The 21,544-nt window shown below is 41.9% G+C and overlaps 3 protein-coding genes across 4 annotated transcripts; 1 reads left to right on the top strand and 2 right to left on the bottom strand.

Annotated features, from left to right (window-relative positions):
- Window positions 1-573: 573 nt before the first annotated feature.
- Window positions 574-12,207, bottom strand: arcn1a (archain 1a). Its single transcript, XM_012834873.3, has 10 exons — window positions 11,952-12,207; window positions 8,802-9,065; window positions 7,170-7,349; window positions 5,169-5,374; window positions 4,734-4,898; window positions 3,713-3,878; window positions 3,368-3,515; window positions 2,955-3,063; window positions 2,578-2,782; window positions 574-2,336 (listed from the first exon to the last, which is right to left on the bottom strand). The coding sequence occupies exons 1-10, from the start codon at window positions 11,952-11,954 to the stop codon at window positions 2,247-2,249; spliced, it is 1,536 nt and encodes a 511-aa protein (XP_012690327.1). The 5' UTR covers window positions 11,955-12,207; the 3' UTR covers window positions 574-2,246.
- Window positions 12,208-12,311: 104 nt separating this feature from the next.
- Window positions 12,312-20,202, top strand: hmbsa (hydroxymethylbilane synthase a). Of its 2 annotated transcripts, none has more exons than XM_012834863.3 (14): window positions 12,312-12,769; window positions 13,922-13,975; window positions 14,607-14,679; window positions 15,003-15,052; window positions 15,246-15,301; window positions 15,540-15,617; window positions 15,735-15,812; window positions 17,609-17,684; window positions 17,834-17,947; window positions 18,170-18,208; window positions 18,634-18,753; window positions 18,869-18,922; window positions 19,066-19,152; window positions 19,314-20,202. In XM_012834863.3, exons 1-14 carry the CDS (start codon window positions 12,755-12,757, stop codon window positions 19,482-19,484), a joined length of 1,065 nt encoding a protein of 354 aa, XP_012690317.1. In that variant the 5' UTR covers window positions 12,312-12,754; the 3' UTR covers window positions 19,485-20,202. The 2 variants fall into 2 exon arrangements, with proteins under 2 accessions (XP_012690317.1, XP_031428311.1); XM_031572451.1 differs by lacking the exon at window positions 12,312-12,769 and adding an exon at window positions 13,689-13,834.
- A 671-nt stretch (window positions 20,203-20,873) lies between these two features.
- LOC105906680 (histone H2AX) lies at window positions 20,874-21,526 on the bottom strand. Its single transcript, XM_012834865.2, has one exon. The coding sequence runs from the start codon at window positions 21,433-21,435 to the stop codon at window positions 21,007-21,009; it is 429 nt and encodes a 142-aa protein (XP_012690319.1). The 5' UTR covers window positions 21,436-21,526; the 3' UTR covers window positions 20,874-21,006.
- Between the last annotated feature and the right edge of the window lie 18 nt (window positions 21,527-21,544).

Here is a 21,544-nt window from a genome sequence, read left to right as displayed (position 1 = left end):
GAAATAAAAAAAGTGCAGGAATGTAACTACTGTGAGTGCAAGATAAGTACTAGTTACAGGATTAAATCTAATAGACAATTAGATCAACTCTCACTGATCAGGGCTGGACCAGATGTTCAGAGCATTCAGTCCAAAACAAGTCCAGATTGTATGTGACATTTTCCTGCCCATTACAACAAGGAAGCCTCACCCTCGTGCTGAGCCTACCTTCCTATAGCACTGAGCTGCCACCATCACCTGCCCCACACGCCCCACGCCGTATTACATGGCTGCACGTGAAATCAGCAGGACTGTGATCCTTCTAGCAGAACACACAGTAGTTAAGCCCTAGTCTGATGAAGGTCTCAGATCCAAATCTCACATCCCAGGGGGACTGGTTGGTCTTAGTTTTATTGTAGATGCTGTAAACCAACATCCTGTCATTAAAAACCTGATTCTCCAGAGTACAATACAAAACATGGATATCAACAATCAGGTGCATTATTATCGTCATGATATGCATTGCCTTTATGTTCATAAAATCATAATATTACCCATGCATTTCAAAAATATAAACACAGGAAGACAGTAGGATCGTTTCACTGGGGCCTTTTGTACACTTTAATTTTGTTTTTGTTTTTCCTTTTAAGTTTACATTGGAATGTCATTTGTAATTATGCCTCAGTTCATTATTTTACAGGGTTACAAAATTTTTTAATTTCCATCTCCCACACCAACAATGTGATTCAGACAAAACTCTGATGATACAAACAGACAGAGAAAAAAAACAAACATGTATACCTATTCCCTCTTTCACACTATTTAGAGAATCAAGGCAAAAAGAGAACAAAACAAAATGAAAAAAAATAATAACATTGGTCATTTTTAAACAGAGAGACATGAGTAGATCTGGCATTCAACATGAATTCTTTTTTTTTTTTGTGGGGTGCATTCAGATAACCAATGGGGGAGAAGGTGGGAGGAGTCACAGGAGCCTGCAGAGATCTCAGTCGATAAAAGCTTGTTTCAAAGGGCTGTTGCTCACTTGATGCATCAGTACGTGACACGAGGGTGGGGGTCATGTGGATTGGACTGACTACAGTCGGCCACGGCGATTCCACAACATACAACTTGGCCGTGCTGGCTAGGTCTCTGTGGCATCAATTCCCGGCTGGTCAGAGAGATAGGCAGATGAACAGCCAAAAACAACTCAGTCCGTGGATCTGCATCAGTGTTCACTCAAACACTCAAAATGATACTCTGGATATAATGCACTGCAAGCATCGTCCACGTGCCTGTATGTATGTCTATGAGAAAGAAAAAAAAACAGTCCAATGTCCAAAGGTGACGCAAGTAGAATCTGACCAATGACAGAGAATCAACGTGTCTGTTTCTGATGACAGCGAACATAGCAATGCCAAGAACTGAGGTTGAAAAGAGAAGAGATACACTTTTCTTGAATGATTACAGAACTCAAAACAAAAAGGCAGTAACATGACGGAGAGAAGACAAGACAAGACAAGTGGAGAGAGATCAGCTCAGTTCCGTCTCGGACATAGCGTGGTCCTTCCAAGTTTCAGTCAAAACTCCACTCAAGGGGGAATAATAAAGTACTTCCTGGCCCGAGTACCAGTGATTATTATTATCTAGTGTTTTAAGAGACATCGTCGTCACTTCAGGTTTGAAGACCAGCTTGTGCATGTGTGCGTGTGTGTGTATATATATATATATATGTGTATGTATGTATGTATGTATGTGCATACTAAAAGCTGAACACATTACAGGCAAAAAACGTACACACTCGTTCAATGCGCCCCTCCCCCCAACCCTCACCCGAGCCGTGAGTCTGTTGTTGAGATCTAGTTTTGAGAAGTGTCAGGTGGGTGGTGACCCCTCCCATCTCCTCTTGGCCCTCCACAGCGGAACCTGTGACCGCTTCAACATCCTCCTTTCCCCTCCCCTCCCACCGCACCGCACAGCCCTGCCAGTCTTTTATACACTTAAAGATCCCTTTGGAGAATTGTGTTGTCACTCTCTTATAAAGGTACAAATACAGCAATTATCGCAAACCAAGGTGAAAAGGGCTTTGTTTTTGAAAAGGGTGTCCTGTTAATAGACTGCCGTTGAAGGAACAGGTCAGTATGAACCTTTTCTGATTTGTAGCTTTCTGCTTTGTTTTTCTTTTTATACATTTCCATATCCAATGATCTTGTTTTTTTTTTTTTCCTCTGATGGTGGTTGTTTTTTTTCTTTACACAGACGTTCCTTTACAGTATCTCGTATTTGTCGACGACAAAAGAGGTTTCTGAGGAGAACCTCACTGGGGTGTCTCCGTCCACGTGATTCACTTTGGAGACCTGACAAGAGACGGGCGAAATGTTTTACTTTCAGTCAGTTATCGGACAGTGTCAAAATCGGCCATTCTGTTAAACAATCAAAATGCTGAGTTTAAAAAAGGATTGACAATCTAGAACTTCAGTTTAATAATGGATTCACATGACAACGGGAACGTTTGCCGATAACACACGCCGTCCGATAATTAACACCGGTACGATATATACAAAGAGAGACAAATTGGCCTGCAGGCTTCCTTCTTACCTGTATGTCACAATAGTTAGTCTTAGAAACGAATGACACGCTGACGGGGAAGAAGTCGTTTGGCTGGCCTGCTATACTGAACTCAAGGCTGCCCGACTTGTTCTTCATGTCCACCACAGGCAGACACCACTCCAGAATGTTCCGTCGGCTGTCGTGCCGATACTCCCCATCAAGGTCTCCGATCACAGGGGCACCCACTCCAGACCTACAAAAAACATTTATCATCACAGTATGTACAACTCCAGATCTAAAAAGCAAAGCTACATGCAAAGAATGTGCTTTAACGTGTGCGTATCCTTCCATACGCCATCTGATTGTATTCGGAGTGAGTAGGGATCTGCTGAGTTTATGTAAGAGTGACTGTCCACAGAACTCACGGTATGGGGATGGTGATGATCACATCGTTGAGTTCCAGCGCGTCGTCCTGCAGCTCGTACTCTATGTTGACATCACACCCAGTGCCGCTTTCTGAAGGCCAGCAGTTTACTGGGGACACAACATGGACACTTAACTTCATTGAGGCGATTTAGATTAACGGGTATCCTCCATGCATTCATCATAATTCAAGTGCCGTATTTGTTTACAGCTTTGGAGTATTTTTTATTTTCTTTCCAACTGTAACAATTAAATTCCTTATAATTTCGACAAACATGATCGCTAAACTTTTACACAGACACACAAAGACAAACCAGCAATGATGAAAACATGAAAGAAAAGTTGAATGAACAGATGCACTTGAGCACAAACATAAGAGTGTTCCTCACAGGGACATGTGCTTCTTTTTACGTACTTGTTAGTGGTATAAGAGCCTCGTCTGTTGTTTGTAGCCTCCATTTCAGCACGCCAACATCACTGTTCAGGGGGAAGGACTTGTCTGGATTCTTCAGACCAATGATGGCCTCCGATGTGAAGAGTTTCTTATCCACGTTGGGATGAGTCTAGAAAAGGAGGAGGGTTTAGGATTGTGTTGATCCCAAACTATTTGGGATTTTTATTTTATTTAAATGTTTTCAATAATAGGCTCTCTGTACTAGCCAGCCTTTTCCATACCGGTGTTTATTTTTATATATTATATTATTTTTATAATATCTTTTCCTGATGATTTAGTCTTGGTGGCTGTTAGCGGAGTGCTTACCTGCAGCTGCACGCCTTTCTTGTCGTTGTTGTTCAGTACTATTCTGATGCGGCCGCCCTTGTCATCGGTCACCCTGAGCGTGACCATGCCCAGGATCTCCATGTTCTGGAGGCCTCCGTCACGTCCACACGTTAGGGTGATCTTCTCCTCGACTCTCAGATGCACACTAGAGGTAGAGAGGTAGAGAGATAGATAGATAGAGAGATAGATAGAGAGAGAGAGAGAGGGAGAGAGAACCACTGTGAGACAGAACCAACCAAACGGAGGCTTGGAGGTCCCTGGCCTTTGGGGAAACTATTCTGTGCCACATCCCTCTATAGACTATTTCAAACTAAAGGTCTCACTTTTTTTTATCAGAAAAAGGCATTAAGGTTTGCTCATAATTAAAGAGTATTTCACCCTGACTACAAAATACATTAAAGCCTGGGATCCCCAGAAATATATATATACCGGTATATATGATTTACAGGATGTCCTTTTCCTCTTGACCACAGTGAGGCGCTATATGGCAATAGCAACATATATCAGAATCCACAATTGACAGATTGTCTTCATGTAAGTAACATCAAATCAAAAACTGCCTTTATTAACATGTATTACATCCAAATGGATGCTGCATCCAAGATAAGATCTCCAGGCAGGTCTCTTCAAAAGTGAACAAAATATGACTGACTCACTTCCTCTTCCTGTAGTTATCTACGGCTATCGTAACAATGGAGGCCTAATTAATATCACATTTGTTGCCTAACACTATATTATTATTATTATTATTATTATTATTATACATACCACAAATTACACATTTAAAATGTTCTTTGTCAGGTGTTTCAGAGAAAGACAAGGTGAGAACTGGAAATACGGCGACATCAAAGACAATACAAGACAGCGCTAATGATGACACCCATGTGAAAGAAAACCACCCCGCAAAAATGTCAGCTTCCTTGTAGGGAACATTTCCTCTTTCAGCCATCCTGCTGTCAGGTAGGGCCAAATCTCAGTCTAGGGTGTGGCGTCTACCTACCTCTCTGTGTTGATGGGAGCAGGCAGCGCTTTGGACACCTCTGAGGATCTTTTCCCTGTGCTGGGGAGGATAATGTTCTCTCCCTCTGATTTGAGTTTGTCCACAAAGTCGTCCACCTCCTTTCCTCTGGCGCCCAACTTCAGGGCCTTACTGGGACCGCTGGGCCTGAGGAACCACACACACACACACACACACACACACACACAGACAGACACACAGACACACAGACACACAGACACAGACACAAAGACACACAGACACACACACATATATATGAACACAACTGGTGCACACAGCCATAGCTATACATCACAATAAAAATGTCTGCAATGAAGAGTTGTGGGGCAGAGCAAGGGAAAGAATGTTAGGTTTCACAAGGGAGTATAAACTGTATATCAGCTTATGCAGAGCCAGAGAGAGAAGGCGAAGGTGTACCTGACTGGGGCAGGGGCTGGCTTGGGCTTCTCTGGCTCGATGAGGGTGTCCTGGATGACTGAGGAAGAGTTCCCGCTGCTTATGCCGGAGCTGCCGAAGCCACCAAAGCCCGGCGTTTTCTTTCCGGCGCGTTCTGCGTCCCGCCTGGCCTGCTGCAGCTCCTTGGCCTTCCTGCGCATCTCTGCTTTGGCCTCACGTTCTTGAGTCTAAATGTATTGGCGGGAGACAACAGAAGCGAGGAAAGTTAGCCATTGGGTAATGCTCCTGGTCCTTGTCATTTATTAATGTTTAGCTATGCTGACCGTGAAAACTAAGACAGTGTGGCCCTTGTGTAGACAGTCTTGTTTATCTTTAGGACAGGTCCCTGATATATTTCACCAGTGTAGGTCTCTCAGACAGGATGTGGCCTTAAACACTGCCGGCAGGGCCCTATTCCTAGCACACTCCTTGTGTTGAAGAACCGAAAACAACCAAGTTCTGTCCGGATTCAAATTCAAGTCTGATCTTGATGATATTAGCATATAAAAGATAATTATACATTCCCGCCTAGTCCTCAAATAAAAGAGCATTTATAACTATTTAAATTTTCACATTACTTATACATTCTACACAGCCTTAAACAACCCCAATGTCAGAGGAAGCAGCTAGACAAAACTGGGACAGACAGATAAAGTCTTGGTATGTTAGTGATCTTGCAACATGCAGCTATGGGTGAGATCTACTTCCTGGCCAAAGTGTGCTTACATAGAACTTCCACCAAACTAGCTTACAACTAAGCAGGTTTCAGCGCACACCCTTTCTCCGTGATAATGTCTCATCACCAACAGCCTAATACAGCAGATTCAGTCATCCAGAGGGAACAGGACCACGAAAGCTGTCTTTTTACCAGAGGGGTGTTCGAATGATGCAAGGTTCATTTCAGCACAGCATGCAAAACCCCATGTAGAGTGTAAAGGAGACTATAGCAACTGAAGAGGTAAGGCTCGCTCCTGAAACCAATGCTTTCAGCTAAGTAGAGCTGTTCTGGTGTATAGAAACAGCTGTGTGCTGTATTGTATGCCACAAATCAATTACATCTCTTCCATGAATTCCGTCATCAACTACATTCATAGAGGACATCATTTGCAAAAGCACCGCAAATGTCCTGGTAACGTGCTCTGCTCTTGTAGCTGAGTGGAGCCAATAATGACTTAATTGAAAAGATATCACTTGAGTCTTTCCACTCTCTCTCTCGTGAATGAGCTCATCTAGTCTGCTGCGCCCATCAGTCCCACCGTGGACAGATTTCAGTAGGAGTTTCAAACTGTGCTTGCCAGTGTTGGGCAGACACGTTCAGTAGACAACACAGGCCAAATTGCAAATTTGTAATTGTAATTTGGAACACTGAATAGAAATGGCGTCAACAGAAATTCTTTTGACAGTGTGTTTACAGCCTGTATCAAATGTTTAGTTTTCAAACTAAACAAAAAAAAACCCTGCAATACAAGTACTCAGCCAACACCCATCTCCTGTTTCACCATCCCAAAGAGATGCACCGTGTACAGAGGGAGGTAACAGCTCTGAGACCACCTGGCTCTGAATGCACCCCCATCCTCTAGAAACTCCAAACAGTTTGGTTCCCAGTGGGGCTGGGCCATTGAAAATGTAGATTCACAGTCATTTCTATTCTGTAACCTCTCTTACCGACCAATTTCAGGAATTGCAATAAAGTATGCCAGGTTGAGTTTTTTTGAATGTCAAATGGTGAAACGCATACAAACTAGAAATACCTACATTACCAACTTCATAATCATTTTGAGTATTGGTGTCTTAAAACATCATGCTATTCGCCAGAGACTTCTTGTCCCATGAGAAAATCACTGGATTTATAGCAACTGAGTTTAATCAAGACAATATACTTTTAGGTCATATCGTCTAGCCCAGTTCCAAGTGCTTCTAGCACTTTTCGATGGTTTAAAAAAAAAAAAAAAAAAAAAAAAAAAAACGTGATGAGCTCCTCACCTCTCGGACAGCGCGGAACACCTTCTCCTCGTGCGAGTCCATCTCGGTGAAGGTGCGGATCTGTGCCAGGTTGACGCTCTCCCGGTAGCCCAGCGCCACGATCTCATCGAAGGCGAAGATGAGGTCGAAGCAGTGCTCCGAGATCTCGCTCTCCTCAAGCACACGACAGTACTCGGGAATCTGCAGGCAGAGGAGGAGGAACAGAAAGACAAATAGAGGCGACATGAGCACAATTGTGGGACAGATATTATCGGTGTTTATCCAATCTTGAAAGTTTCTTCTATTTTTTTTTTTTGCCAGAGGCAACAATTCCTGTCAACAGATGTGACTGACTGATACATATTGGACATGATACACACCCGATCAACATAGATACCGGATTTCTGTCTAATGTCCCATGTTATGAAGGAAGGTAACAGTTCTTTAATGTATTGTGTGGAAAGGCATGGATTAAGCAGATCTGATGTCAAGGCTCACAAGGTCTAGCTTTGGTCTTCCTCCTCATTATATTCATTATGGTCATCTGATCCATGTTTTCATTATAATGACAACAAATAATGCAAAGTGTGTTAATCCAAAATGAGATTTTGAAAAGAACATTTGAAATGTTGCCAGATTGGATTCTTCAGTAAATATGCCTTCATTCTCCATCATCAGCAAATATGTTTAATCTCCAATGACACTATACACTGCAAAGCCAGCTAATTGATTTTCCATTTCTAGATCAACATTATAGTTAATATTTAATTTTGACCATTTAATTACCCAAAGACCCTCTTCATTACAACAAAAACAATGTAAAATGAAACTTTATGGCACCCCTTTAATTAAATGCTACATCTGCAGTATTGCAGGAGGGAAGTGTGACTCGAGCAAGACTTCATTCAAAGGCTGTACCAGGGCTGCTCTGGGTCAACCCCCACTGCTTAATTAGACTGAGGCTAAGGGTGGTGTGTAAATGTCAATTTTCTGCGAGGCTTGGTGTAAGCTTTTATTAGCACTAGCTGTTTGGGCTATTGCACTATGAAAATGTATGTGCCAACAACACTGCAATTAATAGGATACGATCATAAATGTTTGTGATAGCATATCAGAGATACTGTGAAAAACATGTGATGGACCTACAAGGTCAAGGGTCATGTTGAACTCTATGTTTACATGGGAGTTTTCAACACGGGCCAATATGCCTGATATAAACCCTCACCAAAGAGTTGTTTGTAGTAATTTGCTCTACAGTCGTAGAGTATCATTGTGTCAAAAGGCTGAATAAAAACCATTACTGCCTTCAAAAGACAAAAAAACAACACGCTCAAACAGCAATCTCTCATCTAATCAACACCAAAACAAGAGCTGAAGGTGGTGTTCAAACATTCAAAAAGCGTTCTCATTTGCTCCTCTAAGCCTTGCAGTGGATGGTCAGACTGACAGTGAGCTGTGCATACGGTTCTCCCTCCAAATCACCCAGTTCTCTGCTACACTTGTTAAAGACACGTGCTTACAGTTCAAGTTTTAGTTTGAAGTATTTGGCAGATGCTTTTGTCCAAAGCAACCTACAAAACATATCGTGTTTGCCTGTCTGCAAAGCTGTGACAAAGACACATTGGTGGGCAAATCACTGATTTCCTCGCTTACCACACGTGAGAAGAGACGCAGCGTTTCCAGGTCCTCCAGGATGTTGCTGTTTTTAGTGGTGATGAGCACCATGTAGAGCTTCTCCAGGGGCTGGTAGACGTAGCGCACGCTCTCCGTCTCCACAAACGTGTGCTGCTTGCCCGTGTTCATCAGCTTGGGGAAGGCGGCGAGCAGCCCCTCCACCCGGGTCCGCGTCATCTCCACAAACTGACGCGACACGATGGCCTTGCCAGCCTTGGTGCAAACCGCCGCTGCCAACAGCACCTAAGAGGGACGAGGGAAAGCATAAAAATGAAAAACCCAAACACCAGCATCACCGAGGACGGAGGGAGTCATCTCTCAGTAGTTAAAACTGTTGCCATGACAAAACTGCCGACTTCTATGATGGTGACAAACAATCCATTAGACACAATGCAATTTCCACATGGTAGGCTAAATGTATGGGTTTCCCAGAGGCAACGCATCATGCAATGACCGTTTGCAGAAACCTCAACACAGCACAAACAAATGTAATCAAGAGACAGCAGACGACGCAATCATTAAATCATTTCAAACAATCAAAGGCTCAAAATAAAGCCCGCAGTCAATGTCTCTAGCAAGTGTAACCTCAGACACTAAACTGGGGTGAAGTGAAGAACATCAAGACTCAATTTAATACACAATGTGATACAAGTCAGACTATAGGTCATCATTTTGAACCATGCCTTTCTGTTTCTACTGAGGTCATTTTACCACTGCCACCCTCAATGCCAATAAATAGCTCTTATTCATGAGGTGTATGAGCATTATTACTCTACGCGTAGCCTGGGCTTATATTATGAGAGTAGCATAAAATGAATTATGACAAAATCGTTACTCTCAATTACTTGTATGACAATTAATCGTGACACGCCTAATACCCGGTACCATTTTATTCACAGCCAATTTGCCATTCAGAAAAACTACAGTGGACTTGACATTAACAAATGTCTCCAGTTTGACTTTGGACTACGCCAGTCACATGGATTGGGAAACTAACAACCTTCAAAACAAATGTAATCACATCAATGCAAACACAGCAAATGTCTCACCTTCAGTGCAGATGACACAAGATGACAGCTGTATATGTTGTTTTCAATAACACACACCCATTTATTCAGAATACTTTGTAGCAGAAGTGAACTGACCCTCACTGTTCAAAACATCTAAAAGCTACTTTAAAGAAAGCTAGTGTGTGGAATAGCTCTGATCATTTTAATGGCAGCTTCATGGATCTTTATTAAATAGTCAAATAGTCTCTTCCATAGCCTTATGTTTATTATTTTTTACTAATTAAGTAACAGTAACACAGCGTAGGTCAGCCAAGATAAAGTGTCCATTAGCACAGATGGTTGCCTAGCATATTTGGTTTGTTTACCAACTGTCTTCAATGTTTCAATGTTAAAGGTGCAGTCGAAAATACCAATTTTGCGTTTCTCAGCGTCATGTTAAGCGCTCTTTCGATTGCCAACAGGCCAAACTGTACTACCACATAATGTAATATTTGTGCTGAAATGAGTCGGTTTATATATTCCTCCATGTTATATTCTTTCATTGTCACAGCAGAAAAAAGCTCTGGGGTGGGCATCAGTCAGTGTTTTCCTGAAAAGGTCATAAACTGAGATTCGCCATAAACAGGATATCACTGCATGTCGGTCAGATGATAAAACTGCAGTATCTCAATATCTTAATTTCTTCTCTTGAAGGCAGGAGAGAACCATCTGTAAATGAATGACATGCTTCCAACCTGCATCCCCAGTGTCAAAACCAGTTTTCGACAGGAGGTCAGCTTTAAGCCTGTAGGCTCTTAAGTGTTGATTTGCCAATGCATTTCCATGCAACAAACCCATCCAGTTTTCTCTCTTATTCTTCTTTAGCCAAGGTCAACCAGTAGGCCTCAAACATCAGATGGTGTACTAGTGTAAATGTTGTGGCAGTTTCACTGAAATATGAAGTTAAAAACTGGTGGACAACCATGTCCTATAACCTATTACCACATAGCTTGGGAGGTTCCCATCACCTCCACCAGTAGTGTCAAAAACATTAATTCTACAAATGCGTTAACCTAAAAGCTCAACTACATTTTAAATTATGGAAACGACGGTGGCGTGTTCGGCTTGAAGGTCACACTGTTTTTAAAATAATGAACTCCATAAGAAAACATAACATGTAATACGAATTACAATCCAAGTTGGTGCTTGATCACGATTAATGGCAAGAAACAGAACACCTTCTTAGTTTACGAAATGACACTGTGTGTCAGTGTGCAAGGATGGGACATCCAAAGACCAATATGCTACTTTTAAAAGATTAAGCTAATCACGCTCTTAAAAAAATGAAATGTTTCCTTCGTAACCCCTTTGATGAAAGCTACAACAGATCTCTAGTGCAATTTAGTTTAGGTTTTTCCCCACATTGCTATTTCTTGCGAAATGCATGTCATGCAATCTTTGTAAGGGAATGTCAACACAAAAGTAAGGTATTTCTCTGCTATATATCTAATAATGTTTATAAGTGTGACTACAGACCATTTTTGCGAGATGTGGGCAAATGTAACTTGCTGGTAGCCACTTTTAAAGCTAGCTAGACAGCCTGGCTAGTTGACTTAGCCATCTTTGCTAGCTACCTAAAGAGATGATTTACTATGAGATTATTCAATATACAGTTTGTCAAAAGAAAACTATAGCGACTTTCGGGGTGTTTCATTATGGCAATATCGCTTTCTCTGGCAGATATGAAGCTGTCTACGGCCAAAACCCATTAGTTAGCTCTATAGCTGAGGCCTACGATTGCGGGTTTGTTAGAGCAGACGTGACAAACTATCATCACCACTGAATGGACAGCTGACGTTAGCTGAACATACGAATCCCTGTTATGTACCCCTAACCCAGCTCAGAACAGGACGACAAAACGCATGAAGGACGTACGGTTTGCATGCAAACTCAGGTGTACTTAACATTAATGTCATGTCACTATTATGATGAGAAACGTAGGCAGCTAGTCGTATAAAATAGCTTACAACCAAGCGATAGCAAGTGTTAGCTAGCTAGCTTCTTCGTTGGCGTTACAGCTGAAAAAACCGGAACATATTTCAGTGACACACTCATCATAAATAGACAGCAAACTGCTCACCATTTTCTGTGTGTGTGATCGCTTACGATATAAAATGTCCGATGTTCTCGGTCTCTTTTAAATTCTACTCAACTTCTCTGGAAACTAGAGAAAATATCTGCGGTTCTTCTCCCTCGACTGCTTATCCGCAGCTCAATATGGCAGCGCCTCTAAGCCACGTCTCCAACCGGAAGAGGCCAGTCAGCAAGGTAAAAGGGCAGGTTCCAAAACTGAACATGTGGAAGTTTCAGCATCAGCACACCAAACACTCACGCTGGTGATTGTGATGTACTGTCATTTTTACTTGACAGCAAAATATAAGGTGCCAAATGGGATAAAGTTTACTAGAATACCGGTAACGTTATCACTTAACCGTTGTATAATGAACAAAGACGATGTTCAAATGTGGCCGTATCATCAAAACTTTTAAAGTTTGTAATTACTCAATTATATTAGAATATGTGTAATAATTGAAACAACAGGAAAACATCTTGGTTTCGATATACTCTACGTGTCAAATGTGACATGAACCTCGACTGAACAGAAGAAAACACTGCAAGATTAGCTCCCGTCTTCTCTGACTAAATATTGTGGGACTGTATTCGTCAAATCAACACCACTACTTCGTTGAAGGACATGCCCCGAAATGCATCACAGGCGGAAGTGAAATTGCCGTCGAGGTCACACATACACTGAGTGGCCGGCGGAGTTGTTCAATCAAACATTACCTTCTTAGTTAGTTCGATTTTTGAATTTTATCAGAACGGATTATTGATGATAGTGCTCGTTTTATATTACGGCAACGTCAGACGGCTTGCGGAGGGATGGAAAAATCTGGGGTAAGTAGCTAGCCAGTTAGCTGTGTTTTTCGGGAACACTAAGCAGGACAAGTCTGGAGCTGTGTCCAGTACTGCGATTGGTCGACATAACTGTCAATCTTATGTACAGGCAATGTCATTGGTAAATCAGTGTGGGCTCTCAAGTTGAATGGGTTTTAGACACACATGTGATAGCCGACAGTAGCTTTTTACCTACTTAGCTAACTCGCTCTATCTACATTCTAAAGTGCTTGTATGACTAAAGGTTATGGTCAGTACATTTTCTGCATACGTCTGATACGTCTTAGGTCGGAACGGTAACAGCCCATTTTAATTATTAATTATAGATCATCAAAAACAGTACTTGACTAAACTAATTTCGCTACACAACTGGTGCAAACAAACAAGCAAGCGACCTTGCTTTCATAATGAAGATATCTGAAGTATCTTGCTATTGCTCACAGCTCAGTTGAATTTGGGTCTGGTTTTACCAAGCTATGTCTTAACATCAGTAGAAGACAAATTATTGGCAGGGGTGCGAAGTCTTACTCAGGAAAGCGAATACTGCATGTGAGAAGACCTCACAGTTAATGCTAAATCATATGAAATGCTCTGCTGACGTTTGGTTGGCTTTCTTTGCTAGAACTATGTGTGAGGTGTTAGATGGAGCATTTGATATGTGATGAGTGACATAAGTGGTTTTTTTCTGATGAAAAACAAATAAGTCATACAGGGTACATTTCCACATTACTTTTGGCAGTATCAAATGTAGTTATTTCATTAATAGATGGCGTGTCATTTCTACACACACACACACACACACACACACACACACACACACACACACACTCAGCCACACTAACAGACAAAGAATGATTTAGCATTCTCAGTTTATCAGTACTGTCCAGGATATGGGGTGGGCTGAGAGGGAGGGTGAAAGAGAGAAAAGTCAGCCTCCTCTGGACTTTGTCTTAGACCTCTGGTAGCATCTGCAGCAGTAAAGTTCAGCTCACAACTTGCACTTAAGACGCAATACCTCTTTACAGAACAGCAACAATGGAAAACGGGATGGGCCTTTACATAGAAGTGTGTTTGTTGTAATCCAATATTTGTAAACTTATCTATGTGAATCTTATCTATGTATGTCATTAATCATCTTTTGTTTTTTTTTAGGATGGAAATGGAAAGGCCGTTCGTATTATCCGGATGGGAACCAGAAAAAGCCAGGTATGAAGAATCTAGAACTCATTCATTTATTTTTCACATTTGACTCTAACATTCCACAGAATCTTAAGGACATTGCACTTACAGTGAAACTTCAAATGTTCATTTCATTCCTAATGTATCACTGTTGCAATGATTTGTCACTTGATATACCATTCATATTCCCGCTTGAAGTTTCATAATGTCCAGTTATCTTTTCCAGTTATCATTATTGAGGCTAACTGTTGAAGGCTAAAGAGGGATACGTTAATAGAGAAGGGTGTGACATTCAGGGTGTGACATTCAGGGTGTACTAGTCTGATTAGGGCAGGTCCCTCATGTGTCAGTGGAGATACCAAGAAGTACCCACTAGTTAAAGGGTGTGGAACCCATAGGTTAGGGTGTGGAGAATGTATGGTCTTATAGCACCTGTACCCTCTTGAAACTTTATGAAGAAGTTAACGGTGCAATATCACTCTGAATATTTTAATATTTAGCAGTTGTTAGATACACACATTCACCTTGATCCCAATTAGATGAACCTGTGTGAGAAGCCCTCTCATAGGATGTTTCAGAACTGAAAGTAAAGACCTCATTCTTAATAACATGTTTAGAAATTAATTCATTGTTTCATTTGGTCATATTCATTTTGCAGTTGGCCCGGATCCAGACAGACTATGTCAGAGACAAGCTGAAGGAGCTCTATCCAGATGTCGAACTTCAGATAGGTGAGAAGTGCAGTCTGTCCTATTCGGGCCCTGTTCATTCTATTATCGTGCTTGCATCCTCCTCTCTCCCTCTCAATAGCTCTCTCCCTGTTTCTCTTTCTCTGTCTCCTGCTGTCTCCGATTCTATTGCCTTTATTCTATACTTCCGCCTTTCTCACTTGGGACAACGGAGACACTGTAAGATGGAGCAAAGTGTATTCATCATTGTACTGTGGCACAGACAGCACTTTGGCTGTCTGGGCATAGTGAGATTATAGATGATGTCAGAAATGGACTCAATGAGTTTTATTCCAACTGAAATGTATACTGTCTGCTCTTTCTAGTTGCCATGTCCACAATTGGAGACAAAATCCTGGACACTGCCTTGTCAAAGGTACAACATTTGACATATTTCAGTGACATTCATTCAATCTAGTTTTCATATACACACATACGAATGTATGAACTGCACAAAATATGATTGTATGTCTTTAAGAAAATGATGCATGAATGTTTGTGTGTGTGCACCATATTATATGCATTTAGTATCCCATAGTTTCCCAAGTTTGCTATGGCTGTGTTTTTAGATTGGCGAGAAGAGTCTTTTCACAAAAGAACTTGAGAATGCCCTTGAAAAGAATGAGTAAGTTTCTTCAACCTCAAATTAAGACCAGCTCTTTGTAATATCAGTATGAGTGAGTATTAAGTATCTGGCAAATGACTAAATGTGAACGTAGAGCAAGAGATTATTTCAATTTTTTTAATTTTGTACTGTGCTGCACCCTCTAGTGGTCGAATTCATTATCAAAGTATGCAACTAAATCTGAGGAATGTAAAGCTGGATGACTGGCACCAAACGACACTCATTATTATGTCCTTAGGGTCGATATTGTTGTACACTCGTTGAAAGACTTGCCTACTACATTGCCTCCTGGGTTCACTGTTGGAGCTATACTAGAGTGAGTGTCTTTTCCCCTTTTTACATCAATCTTTTGATAAGCACCTATATGCTATTATTGTGTGGACTGCTGGAGATGTAAAATCACATTGTGTTGGTTCACATTGTCTTTTCTCAGGCGTGAAAGTCCTTTCGATGCTGTGGTTCTTCACCCTAAACATGCAGGACTTTCACTAGACGTCCTGCCAGAAAGAAGGTAAATTGGATTGCACATCAATACCTTTACAGTGGGGAAAATAAGTATTTGACCCCCTGCCGATTTCGATTTCAAGTTTGGCCACTTGCAAAGCAATGTGTGATCTATAATTGTAATGGTAGGTCTATTTTAACAGCGAGAGACAGAATATCAACAAAAACATCCAGAAAACTGCATTTTATAACAGTTATGAATTGATTTGCATTTGTTGTGGAAAATAAGTATTTCAACCCCTACCAAACAGCAAGAATTCTGGCTCCCACAGACCAGTTATGTGCCCAAGAAGCACACAGATTAGTCCTCATTAGGCCTAACAAGGTACACCTGATCTCACCTGAACTGGTGACGTGTATACAAGAAACCTGTCCAAAGAATCTTACTTCACACCTTCAACCTCACCACCATGGGCAGGACCAAAGAGTTGTCCAAGGACGTCGGAGATAAGACTGTAGACCTGCACAAGGCTGGAATGGGCTACAAAACCATCGGCAAGCAGCTTGGTGAGAAGCAGACAACTATTGGTGTGATTATTCGCAAATGGAAGCAACACCAAACAACTATCAATCGCTCTCGGTCTGGGGCTCCATGCAAGATATCCCCTCGTGCGGTATTGGTGATCATCCGAAAGGTGCAGAACTATACAGGGGGAGCTTGTGAATGATCTCAAGGCAGCTGGGACCACAGTCACCAAGAAAGCAATTGGCAACACACTACGCTGCAATGGTTTGAAGTACTGCAGCACTCGCAAGGTCCCCCTGCACAAGAAAGCACATGTACAGGGCTGTCTGAAGTTTGCCAATGGACCCTTAAATGATTTTAAGGAGGATTGGGAGAACGTGATGTGGTCAGATGAGACCAAAATCAAGCTCTTTGGCATCAACTCGACTCGCCGCGTTTGGAGTGGGAAGAATGCAGAATATGACCCCAAGAACACCATCCCCAACGTCAAGCTTGGAGGTGGAAGCATTATGCTTTGGGGCTGTTTCTCTGCCAAGGGTACAGGACGACTCAACCGCATCGAGGGGACTATAGATGGGGCCATGTACCGTGGAATTTTTGGGCGAGAACCTCCTTCCCTCAGCCAGGACAATGAAAACGCAACCTTAAGTATTTGGAGAGGATCTGCAAAGAGGAGTGGACCAAAATCCCTCCTGAGATGTGTGTAAACCTGGTGACCAACTACAAGAAACGTCTTGCTTGCCAACAAGGGTTATTCCACCAAGTACTAAGTCATGTTTTGCTAGGGGTTCAAATACTTATTTTCCGAGACAAATGCAAATCGATTCATAACTGTTATAAAATGCAATTTTCTGGTTGTTTTTGTTGATATTCTGTCTCTCACTGTTAAAATAGACCTACCATTACAATTATAGATCACACATTTTTTTGCCAAAGTGGCCAAACTTGCGAAATCGGCAGGGGGTCAAAGACTTATTTTCCTTAACAGGCATGGTTTGGTCAATGTTTTCTGGTGGGTTCTAGATTCTTCCAGGGGCAGCATGTGATTGTTATTGTTAATGAAACAAACGTCAGCATTCGATGTCTCACCCAGCCCAAACGTTAGTATCAAACGAAATAAACACAAATGATATCAGAGCTCAAGGCCAAGAGGCTCAGGGGGTGCCTAGATTGAATATTTTCTCTTTTCTTTATTCTTCTCTTTCTTTCTTTCTTTCTTATCTGGTGTATTGTTTGCATATTTCACCAGTTTAGATTAGTTTTGCACCTATTACAGCACATTATCTGGGTATTAGTATGTTTATCCTGTGTTGACCAGTTGTTATTTGACTCCTTAGCGTCATTGGTACAAGTTCACTGCGCCGAGCTGCTCAGCTGAAGAAAAGGTTTCCTCATCTGGAGTTTGCCGATATTGTATCCTTATTGAGGATGAAGCTTAAGTGGGCACAAGTCTGTGCTTTATACATAAATCATTTGTGCACTTAGTTACTTCCTAACTGTGAAATGTGAACACAATTTGTGTATATGTACCTTGTAGTCTTTTTCCTTAAGATAGTGCTTAGAGAGGTAACCTGAACACTCGTCTGAAAAAGCTGGATGAGAAGGACGACTTTGCAGCCATCATCCTAGCTGCAGCGGGACTGAAGAGAATGGGTTGGGAGAGCCGCACTAGCCAGGTATGTGATGGCCGCAGACACACCTGATGTTTTCAGAGAAGACAGTCAGGGGAAAAAGTAATTGCTGCAGTAATTGGAACATGCTTCTTCTTTTTTGTGTCTGACTTGTATAGTTTATATTCAAATATTACAAATCTTCCAGTCAAAAGTCCTTTTAAGGAATAATTTAATTCTAAACATATCCCAAATTGGTTTTGTCTTCTTTGCCCTGATTCCTTACAGATCCTTGACCCAAGTGACTGTATGTATGCTGTAGGTCAGGTGAGTGACATATAGTGCTAGACAATTTTTTTTATTGTAGAGTTGTTCTGGCTCACTTGTTTTCAAGCAGCACTGTGTTTATCTGCTCTTAAAATTGGAGGGGTCGAACTTGCAATGTTTTCAGTTTAAAGGAAGCACCTGTGCAACCAGCTGTTTTAACCGTTACAGTATTGAGTGCATGCAGTGTGAAGTGGATGTAAATGTGTACATGACCGGATTAATTTGATGCCATAAATAGGGGAAAAAAACAACTCGATTTGCACATCATAATATGTTTCTAATCACAACAAAAGACAATTTTCCTTGTACTGGTGCATAGTGCACAACAGAAATCTATTATTGATGTGTAGTGAGCAACAGATGTCAACAGAAAAACCATGTAGATCATGGTAACTGATGCTAACCTGCTAACCTCCTTTTCATAGGGAGCTTTGGCGGTGGAGGTTCGTGCGAAAGATACAGACATACTAAACATGGTGTCTATACTCCACCATCATGACACGGTGCTTCGCTGCATTGCAGAGAGAGCTTTTCTTCGACAATTGGCAAGTTCAAATACACCTATGAACAGACCTGAAATGTAATGAAGCCACCCACTTATAAGACAAACAGGTGCAACACATCCTCTCCATCTTTTGACATTGATCTTTCTTGTATCAGGAGGGTGGCTGTAGTGTGCCAGTTGCCGTCAACACTGAACTGAAAGGCACCCTGGTAATCATTCTATCCCTAATAAAGTCCCATAACCTTCTTGCTGAGTAGACAATACTTATTCAATATATATATATACTTACTTACAACACTTATGCATGCATGTATTTACGTTTCTGATTGTTTCATGTACTGTGTTATGGCAGCTCTACCTAACAGGAGCAGTGTACAGTCTGGATGGTTCAGACAGTTTGAAGGAGACCATGCAGGCTAGTATTGTTCCAGACAATGAGGTTAGTTACCTACATATACCACAAGCACAGACGTTCATCTTTGCCCTTTTTTCCTGCACCGTGCAGGCTGTTTCACATTGTTGAAGTGATTTTAGGTTTTAGATGGGACTGTTGAGCATAGAATTTAAATTTTAAGCACATTGCGGTTTTTTTTTTATCAGGTTGTCCGCTCTTCGGATGATTGTGCCCATGTTGGGGTCACTGCTTGCAACATCTCCGAGTCTGCCCTGGCCTCTGCTGAGAAGCTTGGGGTGGACCTGGCAACCCTCCTGCTGAGCAAAGGAGCCAAGAACATTCTGGACACTGCGCGGCAGCTCAATGATGCCCGATGAGTCCTCATCCTGTGCTGTCTGGAAACACGGTGACGTGGCTGTGTGTCGGTATCATCTGCACTTACTGACAACTTATTTACTGCAGTTCTCAGCAATAAATATGTAGTGTAATTTCCACCTTTTCAGATGAGAAAGTCTGTAGTTGTACAGGGGATGACTGACTACTCACTGTCCTCCGAGCTTTAACGTATAGTCCAAACACTGACTTTTTTTTGTTTTTTTGTAAATCAACCACTTTGACAAATGTCAGCCGACATCAGGCAAACATATCATGCGCATATATGTAACAGAAAATGTAGTGAAAACATCGTGTGGAGAGCGAGTCTTTTAAAATTAATTTTTTGATGTCATTTAAATCCACACACATTCATATAATTTTCTTGTCAATCCTGAATAGGTACAAATCCTGCTTTATAGACATTAGTTGATTGTGTGTTGTCTAAATATTTTCAGATTGTTAAAAACTATTTTACGGCATTTAAGGGGCTTATTTATGACTTTTAAGGATATGGTTGGGGTACTCTTGAAATCTTGTCAGTGGGGGTGTATACTGTTGTATATGCATGTAAATGAGAGGCAATAACGAAAGTAAGGACAACATTATTTTAGCACTGCGTCTCCATGTTTACTGTTAATGTGCCTTTCATGTACAGCCTTATACCGTAATAGTATGTGCTTATGTCAAATTTTTTAATAAAATGAGACTAAGAAAAGACAACTGGTCTTGATGAATTTGGGAACCATAAACATTTTGAGTTGTACATGCATCATAACTGAATATCTTGGGATCCACACTAGAAAATACACCAAGAGGGATCTAGCTCATTTACTAAATATGGGGGAGGACATCACATTAGATTCACTATTCTCCTCACACTAGTACTACTATTATACTAACGCTTGGTTTCACATCACCTGGCCTTTTAATATGCCAACGTGCTACTCTCAATAAGTAATCAGGACGCTGAATTAGGCATTCTAAAAAGTATGATTACACATCTTTGATTATGTCCTCGAACTCGAGTTGCCATTTCACCCCGGCCCCCTACTCTATCCCTACGATTACGCGATACCTAACGAACCAACGCTGTGTATTCTTTTAACGCAGAGGTAAATAGTTTCAACGATCGAGGTGAAAGGCAACTTCTGCACTTCCCAGTCCCTACAAGCGTGTAGGCTAACAGTCTTCAGGTCAGGCTACCCGAAACGAAAACTAGACCGAGGTCTTACATGACCAACCATTGCTTTATACTACGTAGAGACCTCAACTTGTCTGGCGCCAATAATTTCCAATATGCATTTGCATCTGAAAAGGGTGCAATGTTTACTCGGCCACCATACACACACACACACACACACACACTGCAAAATCGAACCACGCACACACAGTTTCTATAAAAAAGTATTGTTTAATGTATAGACTAGATATAAAAGCACGACAAACACAAAAGCCACGAGAAACCGAGACACATGACCAGGCACCAAGCAGGCCTTTACGGATTCAGAGTCCAGACCACGCCGTCTAATACTCTTGAGACTGTGAAGCACCCTTCTTGCCCGCCTTCCCCGAGCTTGGGGCAGCCTGTCCAGTTTTCTTGGGCAGCAGCACGGCTTGGATGTTGGGGAGCACACCACCCTGTGCGATGGTCACGCCGCCAAGCAATTTGTTCAACTCCTCGTCGTTCCTAACAGCCAGCTGTAGATGACGGGGAATTATACGGGTTTTCTTGTTGTCCCTGGCGGCGTTTCCAGCCAACTCAAGAATCTCAGCGGTGAGGTATTCGAGGACAGCAGCCAGGTATACAGGAGCACCGGCGCCAACACGTTCAGCATAGTTCCCTTTCCTTAGCAGACGATGGACACGGCCGACGGGGAACTGTAGTCCGGCGCGGGAACTTCTGGTCTTGGCCTTAGCGCGGGCCTTTCCTCCGGTTTTCCCTCTTCCAGACATAGTCGTAGTTATTCAAGCCTTTAGGAGCCTTAGGTCAAAAGCTGAAGTGTCTCTGTGTGTTACCCGGAAGAACTGCTGCATTGGATTTATAGAGGTCCTCTAGGTCCGC

The sequence above is a fragment of the Clupea harengus genome, chromosome 8, assembly GCF_900700415.2.
Source record: "Clupea harengus chromosome 8, Ch_v2.0.2, whole genome shotgun sequence".
In the NCBI taxonomy this organism is placed as follows: domain Eukaryota; kingdom Metazoa; phylum Chordata; class Actinopteri; order Clupeiformes; family Clupeidae; genus Clupea; species Clupea harengus.
This window is presented reverse-complemented; position numbering and strand designations above follow the sequence as displayed.